The sequence below is a fragment of the Dermacentor silvarum genome, chromosome 2 (assembly GCF_013339745.2).
Source record: "Dermacentor silvarum isolate Dsil-2018 chromosome 2, BIME_Dsil_1.4, whole genome shotgun sequence".
Classification (NCBI taxonomy): Eukaryota; Metazoa; Arthropoda; class Arachnida; order Ixodida; family Ixodidae; genus Dermacentor; species Dermacentor silvarum.
Window position 1 is genome coordinate 166759291 of NC_051155.1, and position 20852 is coordinate 166780142.

The following is a 20852-nucleotide window of genomic DNA, read 5'->3' on the forward strand; positions in this document are numbered from 1 at the left end:
CAGTAACAAGTTGCAGTGCATGCTTACGGTTTCTTGGCAGCTCCAACATTGTTCCATCCGAAGACGCAGTAGCTGATCGTCAAATGCGTCAGCCATCGGAGCATCGTGAACTCGGCGCGGGGGCTAGGTCGACGCACCGGATTTAAAACAAAACGAGTTCTACTGGACGCTCTCGGTGGACCGCTGGCCTCTGCTGTAGCACGTACAAAGTACTCCCGAGCCGGCCGGTCAGAGTCGTACGAAACTGCGCGGTTGCGGTGAAAAGTGAGAAAGGAATGAAGATAGCGAGAATGCGTGAGAGAAGCACGGCCACTAGAACGGTGCCCAGCGGAGGAGGCATATCCCTAGCGGCCATCTGTCCTATCTCACATGTGTCAAATGTCGACCGCCACGGGCGCGCAACGTTTTTATCTGGCACAAAGAACTGCATATTGCTTTTAGCGTAGAATGTGTTGCCACATGCATAGAGCTCTACAACGTTTCGCGGCCGAGGAAAAATACCGTCTCCGCATGGATGGACACGTGCTTGAAAGCGTGTGCCTCGAGACACGGCCCAGTGTGGTGTAATCGCCAAATCATCCAAATCCCGAGTAGCCAATATCACGTGGGACGCGCGCCAGGACATGCGCCTCAAAAGAAATTCATCCGACGGACGTACCCGACGGCTGCAAGAGGACCGGCAGGGCTTCCAGTTTACATACTGCCAATGGATATGTCCAGCGAAAACCTGCCAGTTAAGTGTTCCAAATTTTAATTATTAATGTTAATGTTAATATTAATGTTGATTATTAATGAATGTTGAATCCAAAGTCTCTCGATGAGATTTCTCTTATCGTCAGAAGATGGTCCAGGATAAATAGGTGGTCCAGGATGAATATTGAGCTCACCCGTCGTGGGGGAAGAGAGAACGAAAAGCTCCAGAGTCCGACCTTTCAATGGTATTAGCAAACGAAAATGCGAAGGCTGTTTTATATAACCATATTCCTTTCAGGCAAAAATTATTTGTCTGAAAAATTTTCCACCACATTTCCTGCATCTTCAGAATCATTAAAAGCATACTGTAGCAGAACAGATTAAGAATATTGAATTCCTTTGCGAGTTTTGTCAAGTTTAAAGAATTAGGACTTCATGCGAGAACTCTTCACATGAACGTTGGAAATCAAAACATCAGTGGAAACTATACGATATGTTGCACCTAAACATTGGCACATTTAATGCAAATACAACACTGTTTCATACATAATATATGACACTGAGCTTGCCATACGTGTGCATTTGATTATGGATGTTAGCCTTGCATGTTCAATGTACAGGGTGTCTATAATGTAACTTGCGCCAAAATTTTAAAATATGCAAGTGCCACATAGCTGCACAGAATCAAAGTAATGTTGTTTGCTGTCACTTGGAGCAAGTCAGACTATCTAATGTATTTTGCCTAATTACATTAGTTATTAATTCACCAACTTCATTAAATATTATATGCAGAGCAAAAGTGTCAATGAGAAAAATGCAGACCATCCTGAAAAATTCCCGGTCCAGCTTTCTGTTACTCCAATACATGCTAAATAAAAGTTTTTCCAAGCCTGAAAGATGCTCGTGACTAGTCGCGCAGCACTTTTTTGTGTTTTGCGGGCTTCTTTCAGGCTTGGAAAAAAGTTTTACGTAGGACGTATTGAACAACATACAGAAAGCTGGATCAGGGATTTTTCAGGATGGTGTACAATTTTCTAATTGACAGTTTTGTTTGGAATATAATATTCGAGAAGTTCATTAATGAATGGTAACTAATTATGTAATTACACAAAATACAAAAAATTGTCTGCCTTGCTCCAAGTGACGGCAAACAACATTACCTTATTCTGTCCAGCTACATGCTGCTCGCATATTTTTAAATTTTGGAACAAGTTACGTGGGATACCCTGAATAGAAACCTCATAAATCTTGTAACATAGAAAGTAAAAGAAATGCAGACTATGGTGCAATCTAGATAAGCAAGTTTGTGGGTGAAGAATGTGCAACTCTTGCATATTGCTATTCTATGCTTGCGTAGAGTACAGCATCTTCATGCCACACCCTTTAATAGGTAAAGTGCAATTAACTACAAGTATATTCCACAAGTTGAAGCATGTCTGCTATCTACCTCCTCATCTTGCAATTAAGTGACAGTAAAGTTCTGTGCCGTGACAGTAAAGTAACAGTGAAGTGACAGTAAAGTTCCGATAATGCTTCAAGCTTGATAACATGGCAATTAAGACCTCTGTTTTGACTCACTGGCCCATATTTATTTTTATTGATTGCTCGCAGCTGCACTCTGGCTTTCTTTCGCTTATGAAAAAAATAATTGGGAGCTCACAAATGCACATGTGTACTTACGTACAGCATTAAGCACTTGACTATTACAAAAGATCACACAGCGGGCACCTTGGAGTCAGAAGTTTTATTATCATAGTAACGTCAACATACCTGTACAATACTTGCGCTGTCATGGGACATGGACATGCTAGCCTGCACGAAGAGAATATAGCTCTCTCCGAGCAGGGTCACTTCTCTCGATGTACAAAAGAATATGAAGTATGCACACAAAAGTCACTATCTTTTGTTGATACAGACTGTCGAGGTGAGAGCCAGGTGGGAGCGGGATGTGGAAAGAGGGAGGGCTTCGATTACAACATTATCCCTGTATATGCATACAGTGTTATTACTAACTGTTATTGTCTGACGAAAAAAACTGTACGTGGCCAGCAGGGAACACTGGCCTGACTATGTTGCCAGATGCCTGTCGTCTTTAAAAACAATAAAATTCGAAGCGCTCTGGACAGTCACATGTTACACATTGTGGCAAAAAACAAATGAGGACAGCTATGTACACGTACAGCAACACCTAGCTGGCACATTCACTGAAAAGGTGCAAGCGATACAAGCGTAAATAAAATGTTGTTCAAGTCATCCAACAATAAGGGCAGAACAAGACAGAAAAGTGGGTACTCGGTTCTAATAGTAACGCAGTGATCAGTGATCTTCACAGGCTGCAAGCTTGCTTGCCGGGAGCAATGGTACATGTGTTCGGCATGAGATCGAGATGCACTGGAAACAATTGGTCAATTTTTCCCAAACAGCAGCGAAATGAAACTAGTAACTTGTTGTGCTTACGTGATGAGTGGTTTCGTCAGGTTTGCACTCGTGCAAAGCTCCTCAAGCCCATGTCGAGCTACATTCCTGCTACCTTGTAAGTACCACTTTGTGTTGCGTGCCATTTTGCATGAACTGCCAATGCATCTAAATTACCACACACCTTTCTTTATATAAACAAATGAAGCGCAAACATCCAGCGCTTGATTGCAAAGAAAAGGTTCTAAATACTCTGCATAAGTCTTTTTTTTTTTTTTAGGCATTGAAACAAGCTGAACTGTCACTTGAAGCTGCCTGTTCGATCACTGGCTTTGTCCACGTAAGCAACAAGCAAGCATGTGCCCATCGTAATATGTGTAATGTCTCTATAATGTACAAATGAACATGACAGACTGCAACAGAAATGCCGAGCGTAATCTTTAACTTAGCAACCCTAAAGGCACCTCTTCGTTTCCTGTGATCAGCCTCTGTTTTCAATGACAGGAAAAGGTCATGCTAAACCGCAAGGTGGACATAAGCAGGTCTTAAATGAAGATGAGGTGTATTATTAGCACAGACGGGGGAGTTTCAAATGGTCAGGATCCATTCACAAGCATCAATAGCACACTTTTGCTATCGCTAGAACAAGGGCTCGTTAGGACATTCCAGAACGTCCCTCTTTTTTTCTACCATTCTGGAAAAATTACAGGCCATGCATGACATGAGGCCTGGCGTTTGTTTTCCGTTCATAATGGTTTATGCCTCTGGATCATAATATTTCATTGCCTTTTGCTACCAAGACAGAGTCATTGTTGTGCCCTTGTTCTTACGATAACAATGACATTTGAACAAGCATTAAAAGATGTCTACTGAACATTCTGCAAGCCATTTTTTGGACAACTTGCTGGGATTTCTGTGTAACATTTACATAATGCAAGTCTAACATTGATTGCAGAGCGCTCGTTAAGTTGCACAGGGGCTGCAATCTAAAACAACAAAACGTAACACAACGTTCTAGTGAGAAATCAACTATGTACACGTATTCAATAAAAGAACACACCCAAGAAATATATCCTTCTAAAAATAAAAAAAGAAAGAAACTGCTCTGAACGCCATCTCATGAACGAGTATTTGAGTGCAGGTGCTCGTTCAAAGCTGCCATGCATAAATAGACTTCTTTGTATTAATTTACATTCTATGCCTCTTTTTTTCATACTTTCTTGCCGAGCTTCTAGTTCTTACACAAGACTTAACAACCACACAAACGAAATAATGACGAGTTCTATTCCACAGTCTATGACACAGGAGTGCTGAAAATGATGAAGCAAATTCACAAATGCGTCATGGGGCACGACGCATCACTGGCCACTTTGTGCGACGTAGCTAGCATAACGACAACACATTAAGTTCTAAACACATCCCCATATTTTACATGATCGATGGTGATTTTTATTTCGACGTGCCTTCGGCTTCGACTTTTGGCAAAGCCACTCGCTTGACCACGACTATTTGAATTAAAGGACAGTCTCAGGCAATATTACTAACAAGTCTCAGTGCTAGTCCTTGCATTAAAAAGAGGCAAGGGCCTATGCGCCACAGGTGGAGAAAGTTCACATCGTAGCTTGCAGTTGCGTGGCTTGAGACGCTTCTGTCACTTCACAGGTCGATGTACGCTCCACTGAAAAGTGTGTTCTTTGTACAACAGTCCTTGCTTGAGCGGCGTAGCTGTGTAGGACTCTTCACCAAAGCATAAAACCAGAGTTCCAGCAAAAGCACATACAATGTATGCTTCAGCTCTATGTAAAGTACACACAAGATGCCAAGTGAAGCAACAACACTGGACTGACACATAAACCCTGGATGCTTGTTTTCAAGACTAGGTTAAATTGAACCACAGGGACCACTCCACTTCCATGCCGCACGCTGTACATAATATATGCCAATTATGCCACATGCTGTGTCAACATATCCTGGCAGCAGCTTGGGGACGGCAAGGAAATTACCAGACCAATATGTCAACAGATCGGTGTGTGCCCAAATGCACAAGGGGAAAGAAAATAGTCACAAAAAAGTGTATCAGCTCTGTACAATTATGCTTAATGTCGCACTTGCAGATGGCGTTGAATAAATAATATCTCATCTTACGAGACAAAACAATCAATTAATGACCCACTGCTTAACAGGTGCACATAGAGGTGTAAAGAAACGGCGCAAAGTACACTTTTTTGAGCAAGAGGGAGGGAAGGGGATGTGTAAAATAAACAAGAACCGTGCCTAAAAATTGAAGTAACTTGCGAATGGAATGCTGATGCTTTACAATGCGTAACAAGTTGTATACTGGGGTAAAAAAAAAGATAAGTAAAACAATAAAAGTGGAGGCAGCCAAGCAAGGTACGAGTAAGTCCTTTGGCAGAGCAACAGTGGCAACAGATTCATTGTTGGGTGAGACGCAACCGAGATGCAGAAGCCGGCATTGGCGCTTTCCGGACACTGTCCCATGATGATGCAAGGCAGCCCACTCCAGTGCTGATGCGTGCCAACCAAGACTAGATCTGATCGCTGTCCTCCTCTGCAGGATTGTGGGGATTGAGGGTTGGTGGGGGCGGGTGTAGACTACACATGGTCTCTGGCCACTCAAGAGTGTCCACCGCTAAGTAGACAGAACACTCGCGCATCAGCAGAGCTTGCAGCAACTTCAGCCTAGACCAGTCACCCAGCTACTGAAGAGCCAGGCAGCTGCATACAGGCACAGCTCTGCAAGCAAGAGCGCACACACGCACACACTTGTTAGCTGACACACACACGCAGCGGAGCCAACAATGTGGCACGTGCAGTCCCCTGTAGTCTTCCATTTGTGCAAGCGCGGCAAGTGCCTGCTTGCTGGTGTCTCTTGAACTGACTTTTTTTTTTTTAATTTTCCCTAAATGCCGGACCCAGGAGCGGCAAGCCCACAGCTCATGTGCTGCGGAGGCCTCGCAGAAAGAAAGAGAAGGCGCCTCTTGAACGTGCGCAGTGCCGTCTTGCGCTTTGCATAATGGCCATTCGCATTCCTCTGTCGGCTGCTCGATCACGTCGTGCTCGAGATGCTGCTCATTCCTCCATAAGCGCTCGCATCAGGGTGTCTGCGCAGGTTGGTGAAGGTCTCCCAGCCAGATGTGCAGGGGGAGAGAGCGTGCATCTGTTGCAGCCCGAGGTGCTCAGTAGACCTGAAACGGCTCCAGGCCCGGCCTCGCAAGAGGCTATAAGTAAATCTTTTTCACTTTCTGCAGAGGCTTGTTGTCCGCCGAGCTGTTGGCATTCTTGCCGTTCTTGGGCGGCACGTTGAGGACAAGGTTGATGGGCTTGGCATGGTTGTGTGTCGATGAGAGGAAACCTTCTGCGTGGGGGTCGCCACCCCGGTCGAGGTAACGCGAATAGTCGTCGGGCGGGCATGTCTCCTCTGCTTCATCATCACTGCGGCAGCGCCTGCTGAAGATGTAACCACTGATGAAGCCCACCACCAGGGAGGACACAATGCTTGTGGTCACAGCAATGGCCAGAGTCTCGGCCGTGTAGAACTGGGAGGAACCGCCTGTCCTCTGGTCACCATGCAAGGAGGAGCCAGCCACAGCGCCTGTGGGGAGAAAGGTACGGCATGGGTGAGGAAGGAATCAAGACATTATACAGAAGTATGCAGTGCAGGTCTGGGCTAATTTCTCGGCTGGGATGGTTGCCAGTCCATAAACAAATGTAGAGGCTTGGTAGAGCTGGTGATTCATGGTGACACAGTACAGCACGCTGTATGAGGGCTTAACAAAGCAGCACAACAGCCAGTGCTGACTTTCCAGCTGAATTTTACTGGTGCTCTCCATAAAGTATATATGTAAGCAAGCAATGAGATAGAAAAAAAAAAAAAGGTCATATCAAATTATGACAAATTCGGTTGGAACACTCAGTTGTGTTTGTGCTTCTTTGCTTGTTTTGTCACTGTCCAGTGTGCTATACTTGTTGCTACTGTCTAAACAGGGCTCTTGCAAAAGCCAGCTGTTTATGCTCGCATTTCACAGAACTAGCTAACCACGCATGAAGAGGAAGAGCTGAGGGAGACAATGGCATACAAAACAGGATAGGGAGATGTATCAAGAATAAGCATGTGTGTGGATCTTTGGGCTGACACTCGATATGGAGTAAGCCCTTTCCCTGAATACAGAAAGGGACAGATTCAGAACATACATGGAAAGAACAATGGAGTAAGAAAGTGCTGTCACACAGTTTGACCCCTTTACTAAGATTGATGTGGTGTACATGTTCACATGCTATTAATCATTTGCACATGATTTATTTTGCATTTTGTACTTAAATGTATGATGAGCTAGTCAATGCATCCTTTTCTTTTGCAGCTTTAGAACAGCGTGACTCCCACCAAGGTAAAGGTCATATTAACTGATGTCAAGTTTTTTCACATTAACTGACAAGTCCGTGATCCCTTTTCATGTATACTAGTGAAATTTCATGCTCAGAGAGCTGGGGACTGCAGTGAGCAGGAAGAATATATATCACAATGTTGATATTCTGCCAACTGTACACCAAATTGAAGCACAGATGAACTAGTAGTTTTCAGTCATAATTCTTCTTGCACTGCAAACAGATAAACCTTTTGGACAATGTGTGGCTGGCCAATGGCATATCCTGATATTTAATATCACAAACAGCAAAGTATAACATGAGAGAGAGAAAAAAATAAAAACACGCAGTTGGCATACATATGTTCCATTTCAAGTGCTCATATTTCTCTATAACTAGCTAAAATGCAATCCTTTGGTTGTCACTTGTGTCCCAACACGAGTATGTAGGCATCCTGAATACTACTCTAGTGTAGTATTTCTGAAGAGCCTTCAAAGGCTCTGCAAGGCCCTTTACTGAAAAGGCAAAAATAAGAGAATAAAATGTGTTCTTGCTCAAATGAACATGCAGATTCAAATTACTGGCTGCCACATTATCATTTTTATTTTTGCATAAACATGCTCATGCGAGTTTATACGGTGTGTCCCAGCTAACATGGATCAAGCTTAAAAAAAAGATAATTAAATAATTTTGCACAAACAAAACTGAGTGCATATTGTTTAGAGTCGAGTTGAGAAGCCATCAGTAATGTTTTCTTAATGACACTCAAGTAGGGTAATTACAAATAATTATCAGTATAAATAAATATGTACTTAGTTCTGTTCGTGCAAGCTTGGTCCTTGTTAGCTGGGAAATCTTGTACATAAGATGTTATCAATATCACATCTAAATTGGTGTTCACAAGCAGTTTATCAACTACAGCCATTCCTTTTTACAGAATTCTTGCCCAATATTCTACAATATTGAGTTTTTAATCTAAGTTAACAAATTATTTGTAATCAATTATTGGAATAGTTATCAAGATCAACTTGGCAACTACTGTATGCAGTGACAAGCACAAGCAGCTCAACAAAGATCAGTAAAAAGTAGTTAATTAGGAGACACTGTTGATATATCATATATACTATGCTAAAATTAACTTATGTTAATGGCAGTGAAAAAAATTTTCTGCCCTCCTCAACTGTGCTTTACTTCCCTTGGAGTGTAACTCTAATGGTCGACCGGTTAGTTGCTCTATAGGCATTACACGGTGTGTCCCTCTCCATATTTTTCTCTCAATTTCAGCTAGAATATAAGTTATTCCCATTTGCTCACTGATCCACACCGCTCTCTTCCTGTCTCTTAATGTTATGCCTAACATTTCTTCCTTCCATCGCTCTTCACGTGGTCCTTAGCTTGTTCTCAAGTTTCTTTGTTGACCTCCAAGTTTCTGCCCCATATGCTAATACCGGTAGAACGCATTGATTGTACAGTTTTCTTTTCAACAACAGCAGTAAGTTCCCAGCCATAATGTGGTAATGAGTTAGCATGACCCTTTAATTTCTGTTCTCGTAAGCATTAAGTGATTAAGTGATTCATGTGGTTTAATGTTCTGAAGCAACACTGGAATATGAGAGGTGTCATATTAAGAGGCTCTGGATTAATTGTGACCACCTAGGTTTCTTTATATGCAAATATAGATGTAATTGCACAAGCGTTATTGCATTCTTGCCCCGATCAGAATACAGCGTTGCGGCCAGTGTTGAAGCCTTTAACCTACCATTCAATACCAAGCATTTTAAGCTGAGATATGTGTTCACGGTTTTCGAACTGGTTACTCTGTTACAACTGCCGTAAGCTCACTAACAGAAATTATAAACCAAGCACTTAACAAGAACTACTTCACACTTGGCGTGTTCTTGGATATTAGAAAAGCGTTTGACTCGGTAGATCACAGTATACTACTACGAAAATTAGACAATTATGGTTTTAGAGGACAAGCACTTCGCTTTTTTCGCAGCTATTTACCAATCGTAAGCAATACGTAGTAGTTCGAGGCAAAGAATCTTCACTAAAGACAGTAAAAACGGGCGTTCCGCAAGGGTCGGTACTGGGTCCAATACTCTTTTCTCTCTTCATTAACGATTATCCTAGATCACTCAGATTTTCTCATTCTATCTTATATGCGGATGATACAGCTCTAATAATTCCATGACAGTCACTACAGGAAGCAGAAGAAATCGCTCGAAGTGAGCTGCAGAATACTTTAGCATGGTTTGAAACTAAAAAAACTTATTTTAAACTCCAAAAAGACCAACTATGTAGTATTTGCTTCTAACCAAAAAACTACTCCTACTAAGTGCAACTTGTACCTCGGAAACACACAAATTCAACAAATTAGTTATAAATATCTTGGAATAAGTCTCGACTCGTCGCTACACTGGGCTCCACATATTGAACAAGTAACTAAAAAAATTGTATTTGATTTTTGATTGTTATACTATATTAAAGGCGCAGAAACATTTCCATCCTGAAACATTACGGCTCATTTATTTCAGCATTTTTCACTGCCATTTAACATATTGCATCGAATGTTAGGGTTTCACCTACGCCCTCGTACATTGATCCTTTAATTAAAATTCAGAAACGTGTGGTGAGAATAATTGCAACTGCCACTAAGGACGGCGCGTGCCCTCTGCACAGCTTTTTGCACAGTTAAATATAATGCCACTTATCCAAGCTCGGGACTATAACACAGCTATACTAATCCACAGAATACTAACCACACGAACAAGCCAGATCTCTCATCAATATTTATCAGGCCTACAAGGGACACTAGACAAGCTGAGCATAATAAATTCAACTTGCTGCAAGCTCATAATGTATACGGTCAACGTTCCCCATCATTTGTCGGTGCAAAAATCTGGAATGAAATACCCAGCTTAATAAGAAAACTTCCAAATGCTATTCCATCATTAAAACATCACTTTAAAGCATGTATATAGGATTACCTACTTTTGCTTTGGATTGCAATTTATATTGACGTTTATAGTATGGATCCAAAACTAGCCACATAGGCTAAGGATCCAGATGATACTGTCAACCATTTTGCAGTATATTATGCTTGAATAAAGATTTCTTTCTTTGTTTCTTTCTTTCTTTCTATGTTCTGAATTACTGCATTGCACCAGTGTTAACACTCAGGTGCCCAGCTGTCCTTACTTTTACTATATTCTTAGTTTAAACCATGCTTGGGATTGAGTAGTGGTAAAAACTGAAATTAAGAAAATGTGCTAAGGCCTTCCAACAACATTTTTTCTCTGCTTCTTAGCAGATTCAGCTAAACAACAACCTAAGATGCATGAGCAGGTTTTTTCTTCCTCAAAATTGGGTCACTCAGTGGCAGTGCAGTATTTGAGACTATGTCCATCAATAGTAGGAAGTTATTTGCCTAGAAGAGCTAGATCTCATCCCCTTGATTTCACTTTCACATTTCAAAAACGGGAGTACAGTATAAGTGCCTTATGCAATGCGAGTCGCGAGAGCAATCATCTTTTGTTTTGCTGCTGTTGTTGGTCGTCACGCCTCTTCAGCTCATGAGCCAGTGTTGTTGCTGCACAGCATTGGTCAGTCGTTCGTTTCACTTTGTGCTAGTTGGCATGCTACTGTACAAGTTGAATAATGTGCACAAACAACAACGACCAAATATATAGAAGCGTAGGACTTCCTCAGACAGATGCGCAGGCATACAGAAATTGAACACAAACAAGCCTGTAGTGCCCCTGTTGCTAATAAATATCCAAAGACTCACTCCATTGGCAGGTGGCATTCTAAAGTTATGTGTCGATGTTTTAACTCTTAGAAGCAGTTTTGAAAAGATGCTACTTTTGGGGCTGATTGCTAGGCAGCTTCAGGTCCTGGAGGCTGCAGCTATACACAATGCATTTGTTTTTATTGTGGACCATACTTACATGCCTGCAAATAAGTGGGCCACACAAGACAGTTTGCCAAGCAACCCAATGAGAAACCAAGTGACTCAACACTCATCTAGAGGACTTATAAGCCTATGCCGGTCTGTTGTTGACATGTAGTTGGAAGGCCACCAATGTGCTGCAGCAATTCCAATGCTAGCAGTATGAATCATAGCCTTTGGCTCTGATAGTCTATTGTTTTCATAACTGTCCATAAAACACAAAATGACTGAAGCTGTAACTCGGAAGAAGCTATGAGAACACAATTAGCAGAGTGCCTTGGCAACGAAACATCACGTGTGATGTCTTTCTGTATACATATACATTAAAAAAATTGGGAAGTCCCCCCTTCACTTTCCTCAACTTCAGTTACCGTCAGCCTCTTTCGTAGTAACTTTTGATCAAATGTGAGATGGCTCCCCTCCCACATTTTTCAGCTCGCTACTTATAATCAACTCGCGCTGACTTGTCATTCCTAATCTCCTTTTGTAACACAATCAGTTGGGCAATGTTCCCTGTATACCATGCCCATGTCACTAGCTAAAAGGAAGAATTGCATGCGCATTTTAACCAATCAGTGGTAGCACCATAACATGGCCTGCTTTTGTTTCAGAAAACCACTGCAGATGACACAGCGGACTCAACCTAATAAGGGTTTGCCAGGCCCCTCGTATTAGAGAATAGGGGTGAGAAGAAAAAGGTCAACAAAACTACATGCATCCTCAAAGTCGTGGAAGAGTCATCATAAGATGCCATGGAAGGCTGTGGCATACTAGTGATTACCACAAGTCTATGACTGATAAAAGTGAAATGAATCATTCTGAAAGGAATTCAAATCACAAGAACGATGGACATGTAAAAATAAGCGACAGACAACAGTGGAATTGACCTCTCACACGCTTGCCTTATATATTCAACACTGCTAACCTCATGCCAATGCTGTGATGGTGTGGTACTGAAAATGACAAATCCAACATCGCTGAGAAACAAAGGTATTGCTATACTGCTTAGGAGGTGATGGCAGCATGAATCATGGCCCAGCATAAGTCGGCTAGTACTTAAAGATAAACTAGCTAAACCAACAGAATGCCAGTATATTTGGTCAACCACAGATAATGTCAAAACACCACAAGAGGCCTTTCCCAGCATCTCCTACAGCAACCTGTGTCACATAACGGGAGACGACAAGCAGTGCATCATACATCGAGTGTATGACTGCAAACATTGAGTAGCTGTAGACGTTCCTGCAAACATTCTTCAGCTACTTTCAGAATTGCACAAGAAGAATTCCATGTTTTCTACTACTGAGATCCACTGGACATTCAGTGCGTCAGCAAAAGTTACCATATTTGCACAAATGTATAATGGGACTTGAAGTTGCACATAGCAATCTCAGCTAAGCAGCTACAAGGACAGAAAATTGCATGTAGAAATACATGTAAAACAGGCATCTGTACGTTTTCAACTCTTATAATCAATAGTTCAAGGGCAGGCTTTGGATAGGAATAGATATCCTGCATTACGTTACTACGTGAAAAATGCCATGCCGAAAATCCTGAATTTATTTCATCTTTCACATAATATATGTATGTACACTCTTGTATGGAGCCTGGAACATCAATTAAAACAAACAAGTCCTTTCTTTATTTTGTTGCTCAGCATTGCAACTCGTTCATTGCAAAAACGGACACCATGTCGCACCACTTTGCATCTTAGTTATGCAAGAAAACCAGCTTAGAAACTATGACGTAAACCTAAAGTTGGCTTTCTTACTTGTTCAGACACTTGGTGGTTGAGCGTGCTGTTTTCACTCTTACTTTTTCGCAAAGTATGCATGCTACTGTTCCACACAATGCGAGCCACATCTTTGGCCAGAGATTGCAGAAAAAAAATGGAACCTCGCATTACATACTTGCATATTGAAACAAAAGCTGCCCTTTTGAATTTCTAGCAGCACACACACCACTTCTCCTTGTGATCGTAATAACAGGTGTGAGAGAGAGTGTGGTTAGTTGGGTTATTATCCACAGCTGTGGCAGTGCAAGTGACAGACTGTCACATCTGAGAGTGGAGCACCGAAGGACACGCAAGCGCCAGGAAGCCAGAAGGGAAAACAGAGAGAAACAAGAGGTCTTTCCGGAGGGAGGGGCCGGGCTCACCTTCGTGACCGTCTCCCAAGGGACGGGACGCCGAATTTGGGTGAGCAGCGTCGTCCATTCCAGACCCCTGGTACTGGTGCGGGGACCGCAGGGGACCGTTCGATGATGGGGGCCTCCCTGGCACCCACAGGCAAGACCACCATTGGTCAGTGCTCTAACCACCGCATGCCCACGCCAGACAATGTGTCTACACCCACACCACCGCAATCTGCCGCCAACACCACCAAGCCCCAGAGAGAGTGCAGTCCAAGTCCTGTCAGCTAAAGCTAGCTGCTTGTGCAAGCATTATCATCTGTAGCTACCAAGCTACTAAATGTTGTTCATATGCTAGCGGATAATCCTTCCTGAGTACTTCTAATAGTGCAATCACTCCTTCTGTACTGCGAATTTACAATAGTCTTGCCAGCAACACCAACATTTAAGGAAGATATGCAGAAATGCCTTGTTTAATTAATGCCTTACAATTTGCATGAGGCAAGTTTCAACACACTGTGCATGTGCTATACTGTAATTTGCACATCTGGCTTACAATAGGATGCCTAAAACAGTGACAACACTGACACTTACATCTGCAAAGCTATACACGCTATTTCTCGAAACAAGACTGCTGTCTCAACGTGAGCTACTTATTAGATACACAGCATTAGTTTTCAGGCAGATGGTGTAGACGTCCGATTGCAATGGTGTTCGTTGCTTTTTTTTTTTTCTGTAGTCCCGGCAAACTCAAGGCAATCATACTCTGCTGAAGATCTTGATGTAATGTAGCCTAATCAAGAAGAATGTTATAAGCAGCCTTTATGCGACAAGTGGAACAGCCTCACGCTCGACTGGCATGTGCAGCGTAAGGGCGCAAGTCACACAGGAGTAATACTGCAATTAAGACTGACTCTCTTAAGCAATGTGAATTGTTTCTTCAGGTTGATGATGCAATTTATATAAATAAATTGAACTGGCATGCCATGTGCTTCAGAATGTGAAATTTACATCACGTGCATAGCCAATTGCTTATGCACACAAGTGAGCCATTAAAGATTACTCAACTGCCACGAGTAGTATGATAGCATTGAGTTTGCATTTCCCACATCAGACAGGAAAAATACAAGTGACAAAAAAAATTCAGCGAATATAAAAGCTGCAAGAGAGTTTGTTAGTTGGCTGGCTGAATTAAAATCACTGGTGTGTCAGCTTCATGCAGGAAGACCCGTCAGCCATTTTCACCATCACCACAAATAAGTGCATGTCAGGTCAGTCATATTATAAAATGAATAACCACCACCACACATACAAGAGCAAGCTGTGCAAACAGTGAAAGCGCTCGGCTACCTGTACATCTATCTGCCAGATGGTGTGCTGAACATAGTTTCTGAGCCCTACATAACCTCAGTCTTGTTAGGTCGTAATAGACGAAATCGGTAAAGGAAGGCAAAGCTCTCTAATATTCTAAGATTTTGTGTACAGCACTGGAAACAGTGGATGCAAAATTGCGTACTTCATAAATTTCAATGCGTGCGGTAAATTGTAGTAATAAACCATAACTGAAATGACACGATGAAGATTGTCAGAAAGAAGGCCACACTATACACTCTGTTCTTTTCTTACAAAGCACTATGTGGTACATACGTCTTCCAATATCTATTGCTGCTCACAAAATGAAGGGTTTTCTTGAGCTTTAATAGCTTGTCTTACAGATGTTCGAGTTACAATGCTTTGTGCAAGCCTTTTCGCACTCCATTCTCAAAGCCGAGGAGTAACCGCCAAGTGTGCGGGGATTGCGCAGCTTGCCACCAGGGTGCATCATGCAAGTGAGCACACGTGTTCACAACAGTGTGTGTTAATAGCATGGAGACAGAGAGAGATAGGTTGTGTCTACTGCGGCATTTATCCATTTCCCTTGCTTTGGCCATGGCGTCCCTCAAAGCATAGGGCGTAAGGTTTCGTTAGTCGGTCTGCATTCTCTGAGAGTGGCCCACACTAACCAAATAAATGGGGTCGTGTGAGGTCATTGAATTCTTCGGCGGCCATGTCAGGGTCGTCGATCTCGGCGGGGGACGATGACGTGGGAGGAAGGGTTGGGGGAGGAGGGCAAGTGCAGTCGCACGGGGGGCACACGCTCACCGGAGGAGATGCTGTCACACCTGACGCCCCCTGCAACACCCCTGTACCGAGCCAGGTCGAAAGAAGCGCGTCACGAACGACGATGTGCATCGCCATACCAGCTTATCCTTTCTCTGGGATATGCACTGTTTCCTAAGGAACTGCAGCACAATTGATAAAATTACTCTGATGTGCAGCAGCATGTAACAAGGTAACAGATTCTTCGGCTCGGAGAACTGGGCATCAACTTTTTAAAACATACACGAGCTCACAAAGCCTTTCCAAGATTCACTGCAAAAGGGACAGGCATGAGTTGTGCCTTGAAAACACTCAGTTCAGCTACCTAAACAACAATAGCTACACCTGCTGGCCAGAATAAATTACAGTGCCTAACTTAAGCCACAACTGTGGCCTGCATATAAGCATTGCTTAACAAATAATGAATATCTTCCTTTGTCTTTTGCCCACTTTAGCTACCACCAATTACTTGCACTTGTTTTTTTTTTTAAATATAACTTTCCATCAAAAGCAAAATTTTTCGGAGTGGTAAGTTATCATAAACTGTAACAAATTATGATCATTAATCAAGGCCAACAAGATCTCTAAAATCCTACTCTCGCTCCTTGTGCACATGTAGCCTGAAAGAAAATTAAAAGCAGATGCGTGACAACTCCAAGTTGGATACACCTCATATATCCTCAACAGCTTTATGTGCAAACTCACCTGAACTAGGGTCATAGTCCACAGACTTATAATCATGCACAAGGCAAAAAAAAAAAAAAAACAAAATGCATTTCTTGTCGCAACTGCTAAGGCCACACCAACACCGTGCAGTAGGTGCAACAGCTCAATTGAGGCTGCGGTGCTGATCCTGTGAGCTGTTGAGTGTGTCAGCAGCATGGAAAACCCATTCATTTATCGGAAAGCAAGTGTTCGGCACCTGCTCCACTACTGAATGCACCAAAGGTGAAGATTTACCTTGGCCACATCGGTGGTCCCATCCTTCCTCGATGTTCTGGACATAGCTATCCTTCTTCCTCACCCTGCAGAGAATGTGCACAGTAATTATTGCTAAAAGTGGGACAATTTGCCTACTGAAAGTTTGTAGCACATTAACAGTGCTAAATGGCAAGACATAGAACATGAAGTAGACAAGATGGCTTCTGAACATCAAATAATTTCATTCTGAAAAGTTTCCAATTAGGTGCAGAAAGAATAAAAATTTAAAAATATTGCTAGTCACTACTCATCATGCATTATGTGCCATGGATCCCCTTGACTCCAGTAATCAACTTCTTTCCTTTTTCTTTTTTTACTATTGGCTCTTTTACAAATTTATGTTCCTGAGTACTGCATGTCCTGTTAAACTGTGGAGCACCAGGACATTTTGTGTGATAACGTACAAGCGAGTAACCAATTGAGTAACATGATTATAATAAAGTTTCAACCCAGTAAAAATCCCAGAGGTGCTTACCTTAAGCTTGGGTTGACACAAGTGCCACGATCACTGTCCCATGCACAGTACGGGTCCTGGAGGGCCACGCAATCCCTGCAAACATGACAAAATCAAGCATGAATCACGCAAGCGCTCCCACATTGCAGTGTTTCTAGGAACAAAATGGTTCCAGAGGCAGCATTTTCAGGTTCCCTGGTAACCTAAATCTGTTCGTGCCATGCACCTTTTCATCGAAGTGCCATGGTCTGTTATGTTCCGGTGAACATGCTGCCTTGTTTTGCTGCATACATATGCCTCTAAGTATGCCTGTTAAGTGTTGGCCTAAGTAAGGAATAAACAGCAGAACCAGCTGGAGGTAAAGGGCACTTTCAGATATGTGCCTCTGAAATGTCTCGTCACACAAAATTTTGCTTGTAACAGCAACCTAGACTTGGTGTTTTCACTGGTTTGTGTCATCTTCTCTGAAGCCATTTGTCTGTCATTGTCCAATCATGCAACACAGAAAAACAAGAAGGGCAGAAAAAAATGCGTACATGTGCACCAAAATTTTGGAGGCAGCATTTGTCATTCGCAGAGTGCATGCTACATGAGGCCACAATATCGCGCTGCAGCATCCACAGAGGCTTCATCAAGGTGCACAGTATCTGTGAATCGCTGGTGCAAGTTCGTCACCAGCACCATGTGCAAGAGAGACCTGAACTAGCAACAAGTTCGTTCTTTTGAGTCGCAGTTTTACGCGAGGAGCCATTTTTAATTTCGGCGCAATACATCTTGGCATAAACAGCCCCATGCAGAGCCTAGATGCTAATGTGCGGAAGGAAAGAAAAGGCCAGTGAATAATAGACTCACGCGCAAGTGGCAGCATAGCGCTGGCAGCCAAAAAGTGGCACAGCTTGTATCTCTGAGTGGGTGACGACGACCAGGCGCCCTTGTGGCCGGTGCACCAGCAGGTTAGTGACGGGTGCACCCTGAAACACCCCGACATCCTCCACAAGCACCGGGTGGCCTCCTGCTGACTGCTGCTGTCGTGGCACGTTCACTGCCTTCAGCACGCGCCCAGTGTCTGCATGGCAGTAGCAAACAAACACAGTTTTGTTTGCTGCAAACTAATAACAGTGACGCTTATTTCTTGATGCAATGTACTTTCGTACTTGTTCACTAAGTATGCAAGCTGTCCTTGCTTCACTAAATGCCAATTCAATCTGCTTTCTGTCTATGCCTTGAGATTCCTTGCCCCCTCACGACTTGAAAGGCCTTGCACGAGGCTCTCACCTTCTTTAACGAAGGCAAAAGGCCTCGAGGTTTCGTGTCCAACCAGATTTCACCTGTACAAGGCAAGAAATGTCCTTGGCTCTGGTAAGAGACAGGGCATACCCTACTAGAATGTGGTTCCTGTATGCCAAACATAAATGCATTGCACAGCTCCCCCTAGCTTTTCCTAGCTCATAGGACACATTTACATCAACAAGCACCCACAGTCCAAATCGTGCCACGAAACACACCTGTTCCGATGAAGAGGACGTCGTACTTCTTGCCGCTCACAGTTTCCACTTGGGGGTCCACAGCAATGTAAGTGAACCGGTACCTGAGTAATGACACATAGTTTATGAGATCACGTGCTGTAATGACATGCACTAACTGAAAAAAAAAAAAGAAATATGAGAACAGATGAGTACAGAAGCTGGTGGCATGCTATTCTATTGCAACTAACAACACATCAAAACAACCATCGAAGTAAAAGGGACAGTTATACACTTGTGCAAGGACTGGGTCTTATGTCATTTCAAGCATTCATAAGTACAGTCTCATTACTACATACACAAAAGAGGTGACATGAGAGATCTGGACCCCTTAGACTTACACAATGTTATGGGACATTAAAGGCTCTTATGAGGCTCTAGCTACTAGCAGCTAACGTTTTTTGCAGAGCAGTATTTGCTGCTGAAACAGAACAGCACATCAAGCTGGCTTACAGAGGGTTTGTTGTTGCACTGTATTGATGCCATTACTATGTTTATGAATTGCCACCGAAAAAACTTTCAGATCTATGCATATGTTGATGCTTATAGAGTCACATAGAGCAAATAGAACTTTTATTGACAAATTCTGTAATCCTGTACAATTACAGTTACAGCTACCAGCTACAAGAATTTATGAAGTTATATAGATTCAAGCAGCAAACTTACTGGAAGCCTGTGTGCACCAATATGGGCCGACCAAAGTGTGACGGAACTGCCTGGTCCATTAGCGGATGCTCCGTGATAAAGTTGAGCGTCACATCTGGTAGTGTCCTGGAGTCATTGACACACTGGAACAAAAATGTGCACATGAAAAATATAGTGACGCCCCTATAAATTACATGGTGTGATGTAGTAATGACAAGAAAGTTCATTTGTAGCAGTTTTCAAGAAACAGCCCATAATTATTATCGACCAAAGGAATGACAACAAATGAAAGATGAAAATGTCTGGATCGAGTGTTAAATCTCATCTCATCTTGCCTTTAATTCATTGCTGCTTTCTCGTCCTACAATAATTATGCCCATTGCCACTTAGAAAGCCAGAAGTCGCAAGTAAGAGCGATAGGAAGGGATCCCTGCATCAGAAAGATTTGTTGAAACATAGTTGGGCATAATTCCTATTCAGATACAATGCATATTTATTTATTTATTTATTTATTTATTTATATTTAACTGCGCTGAGTAACACTAATCATGGTAAATGACACAAGAACAGACAGACCACACAGGACGAGAGAGCACAAACTACCGACTAGTTTGCACTCTCTCGAAATCAGTTGGTAGTTTGTGCTCTCTCATCCTGTGTGGTGTGTCTGTTTGCGTCATTTACCATGGTTAGTGTCACTCCCCACAGTTTAAAATGAATGAACATCAACTAGCCCAGTTCCCCATCGCCTTACTCAGCATACTTATTACTTGGGTGATCTGGTAACGAAAACAAAAAAAATAGTGAAATCTGGTTTTGTAGGAAGCAAATAACCTTGTGATTTAACATAGGTCGGCAGTTCATGTTATAAATCTGTTGTCTTGAATAAAAAGTGAGAATGACCCATAATCTGTTCAAATATGTAGCACTGCTAGTATGTTCAATATAATTGATTGCAGTGTGTACATGCTGTTATAGTAGGCTATAACAGTCGCCTTCTATGTTGCTACAAGAACACTCACTTGGCCCGGCCTGGGTTCTGGAACCTTTGAGTTGACAATGGGCAGCCAGTTTGAGTTGATGTCGTCTTGTCCCTTGAAACTGCCCTCAAAGACCCGCTGAATGTCCTCGACACGGAATGCGCACACCGCTGATCCGCTGATGCTGTTGCTGTTGTGAGGAAGTGGGTGGAGCCACATGCATCATTTACCACTTCTGGCAGCAACGCAGAAAGAAAGGGTACTCGTTAAACAAACTGCTATGATCTGATGCCACTATAACAATGAGGCTATAGGTATTTGGGAGCTGAAGGTCGATTATGACCTCGTAGGGTACTTTTATGTGTAATATAATTTCAGTACATAGGCATTTTTTATTTCACTTCTCACAAAATGCAGCCAAATCGAAGTGCCTGCTTGCATTATTTTGTGTCTCTTTATTACAGCCTAAGCAATTGTCAGTATTTCTGCTGCAATGTGCACTAATCAATGCAGCTAGAAATCTCCATGATGGATAAATGGTAGGGATGTCCGAATAT

General features: G+C 42.6%; 2 protein-coding genes across 6 annotated transcripts in view; both read right to left on the minus strand.

Moving 5' to 3' along the window:
• LOC119442057 (alpha-2-macroglobulin-like) overlaps positions 1–500 on the minus strand; it is a 65088-nt gene extending 64588 nt beyond the window's left edge. The window contains exon 1 of the mRNA XM_037706772.2: positions 28–500. Coding sequence (XP_037562700.1) covers positions 28–104 — 77 coding nt within the window. The 5' untranslated portion in view covers positions 105–500. The remainder of the gene's footprint in view (positions 1–27) is intronic.
• A 1918-nt stretch (positions 501–2418) lies between these two features.
• Positions 2419–20852, minus strand: part of LOC119442059 (semaphorin-1A) — a 135435-nt gene continuing 117001 nt past the window's right edge. For 3 of the 5 annotated variants that reach the window (XM_037706776.2, XM_037706774.2, XM_049661852.1), the window contains 9 exons: positions 20338–20485; positions 19337–19458; positions 18653–18735; positions 18000–18213; positions 17169–17243; positions 16673–16737; positions 15577–15756; positions 13601–13717; positions 2419–6721 (listed from right to left, as the gene is read on the minus strand). In XM_037706776.2, coding sequence (XP_037562704.1) covers positions 6348–6721; positions 13601–13717; positions 15577–15756; positions 16673–16737; positions 17169–17243; positions 18000–18213; positions 18653–18735; positions 19337–19458; positions 20338–20485 — 1378 coding nt within the window. In that variant the 3' untranslated portion in view covers positions 2419–6347. The remainder of the gene's footprint in view (positions 6722–13600; positions 13718–15576; positions 15757–16672; positions 16738–17168; positions 17244–17999; positions 18214–18652; positions 18736–19336; positions 19459–20337; positions 20486–20852) is intronic. The other 2 variants (XM_037706777.2, XM_037706778.2) reach the window with 2 other exon arrangements.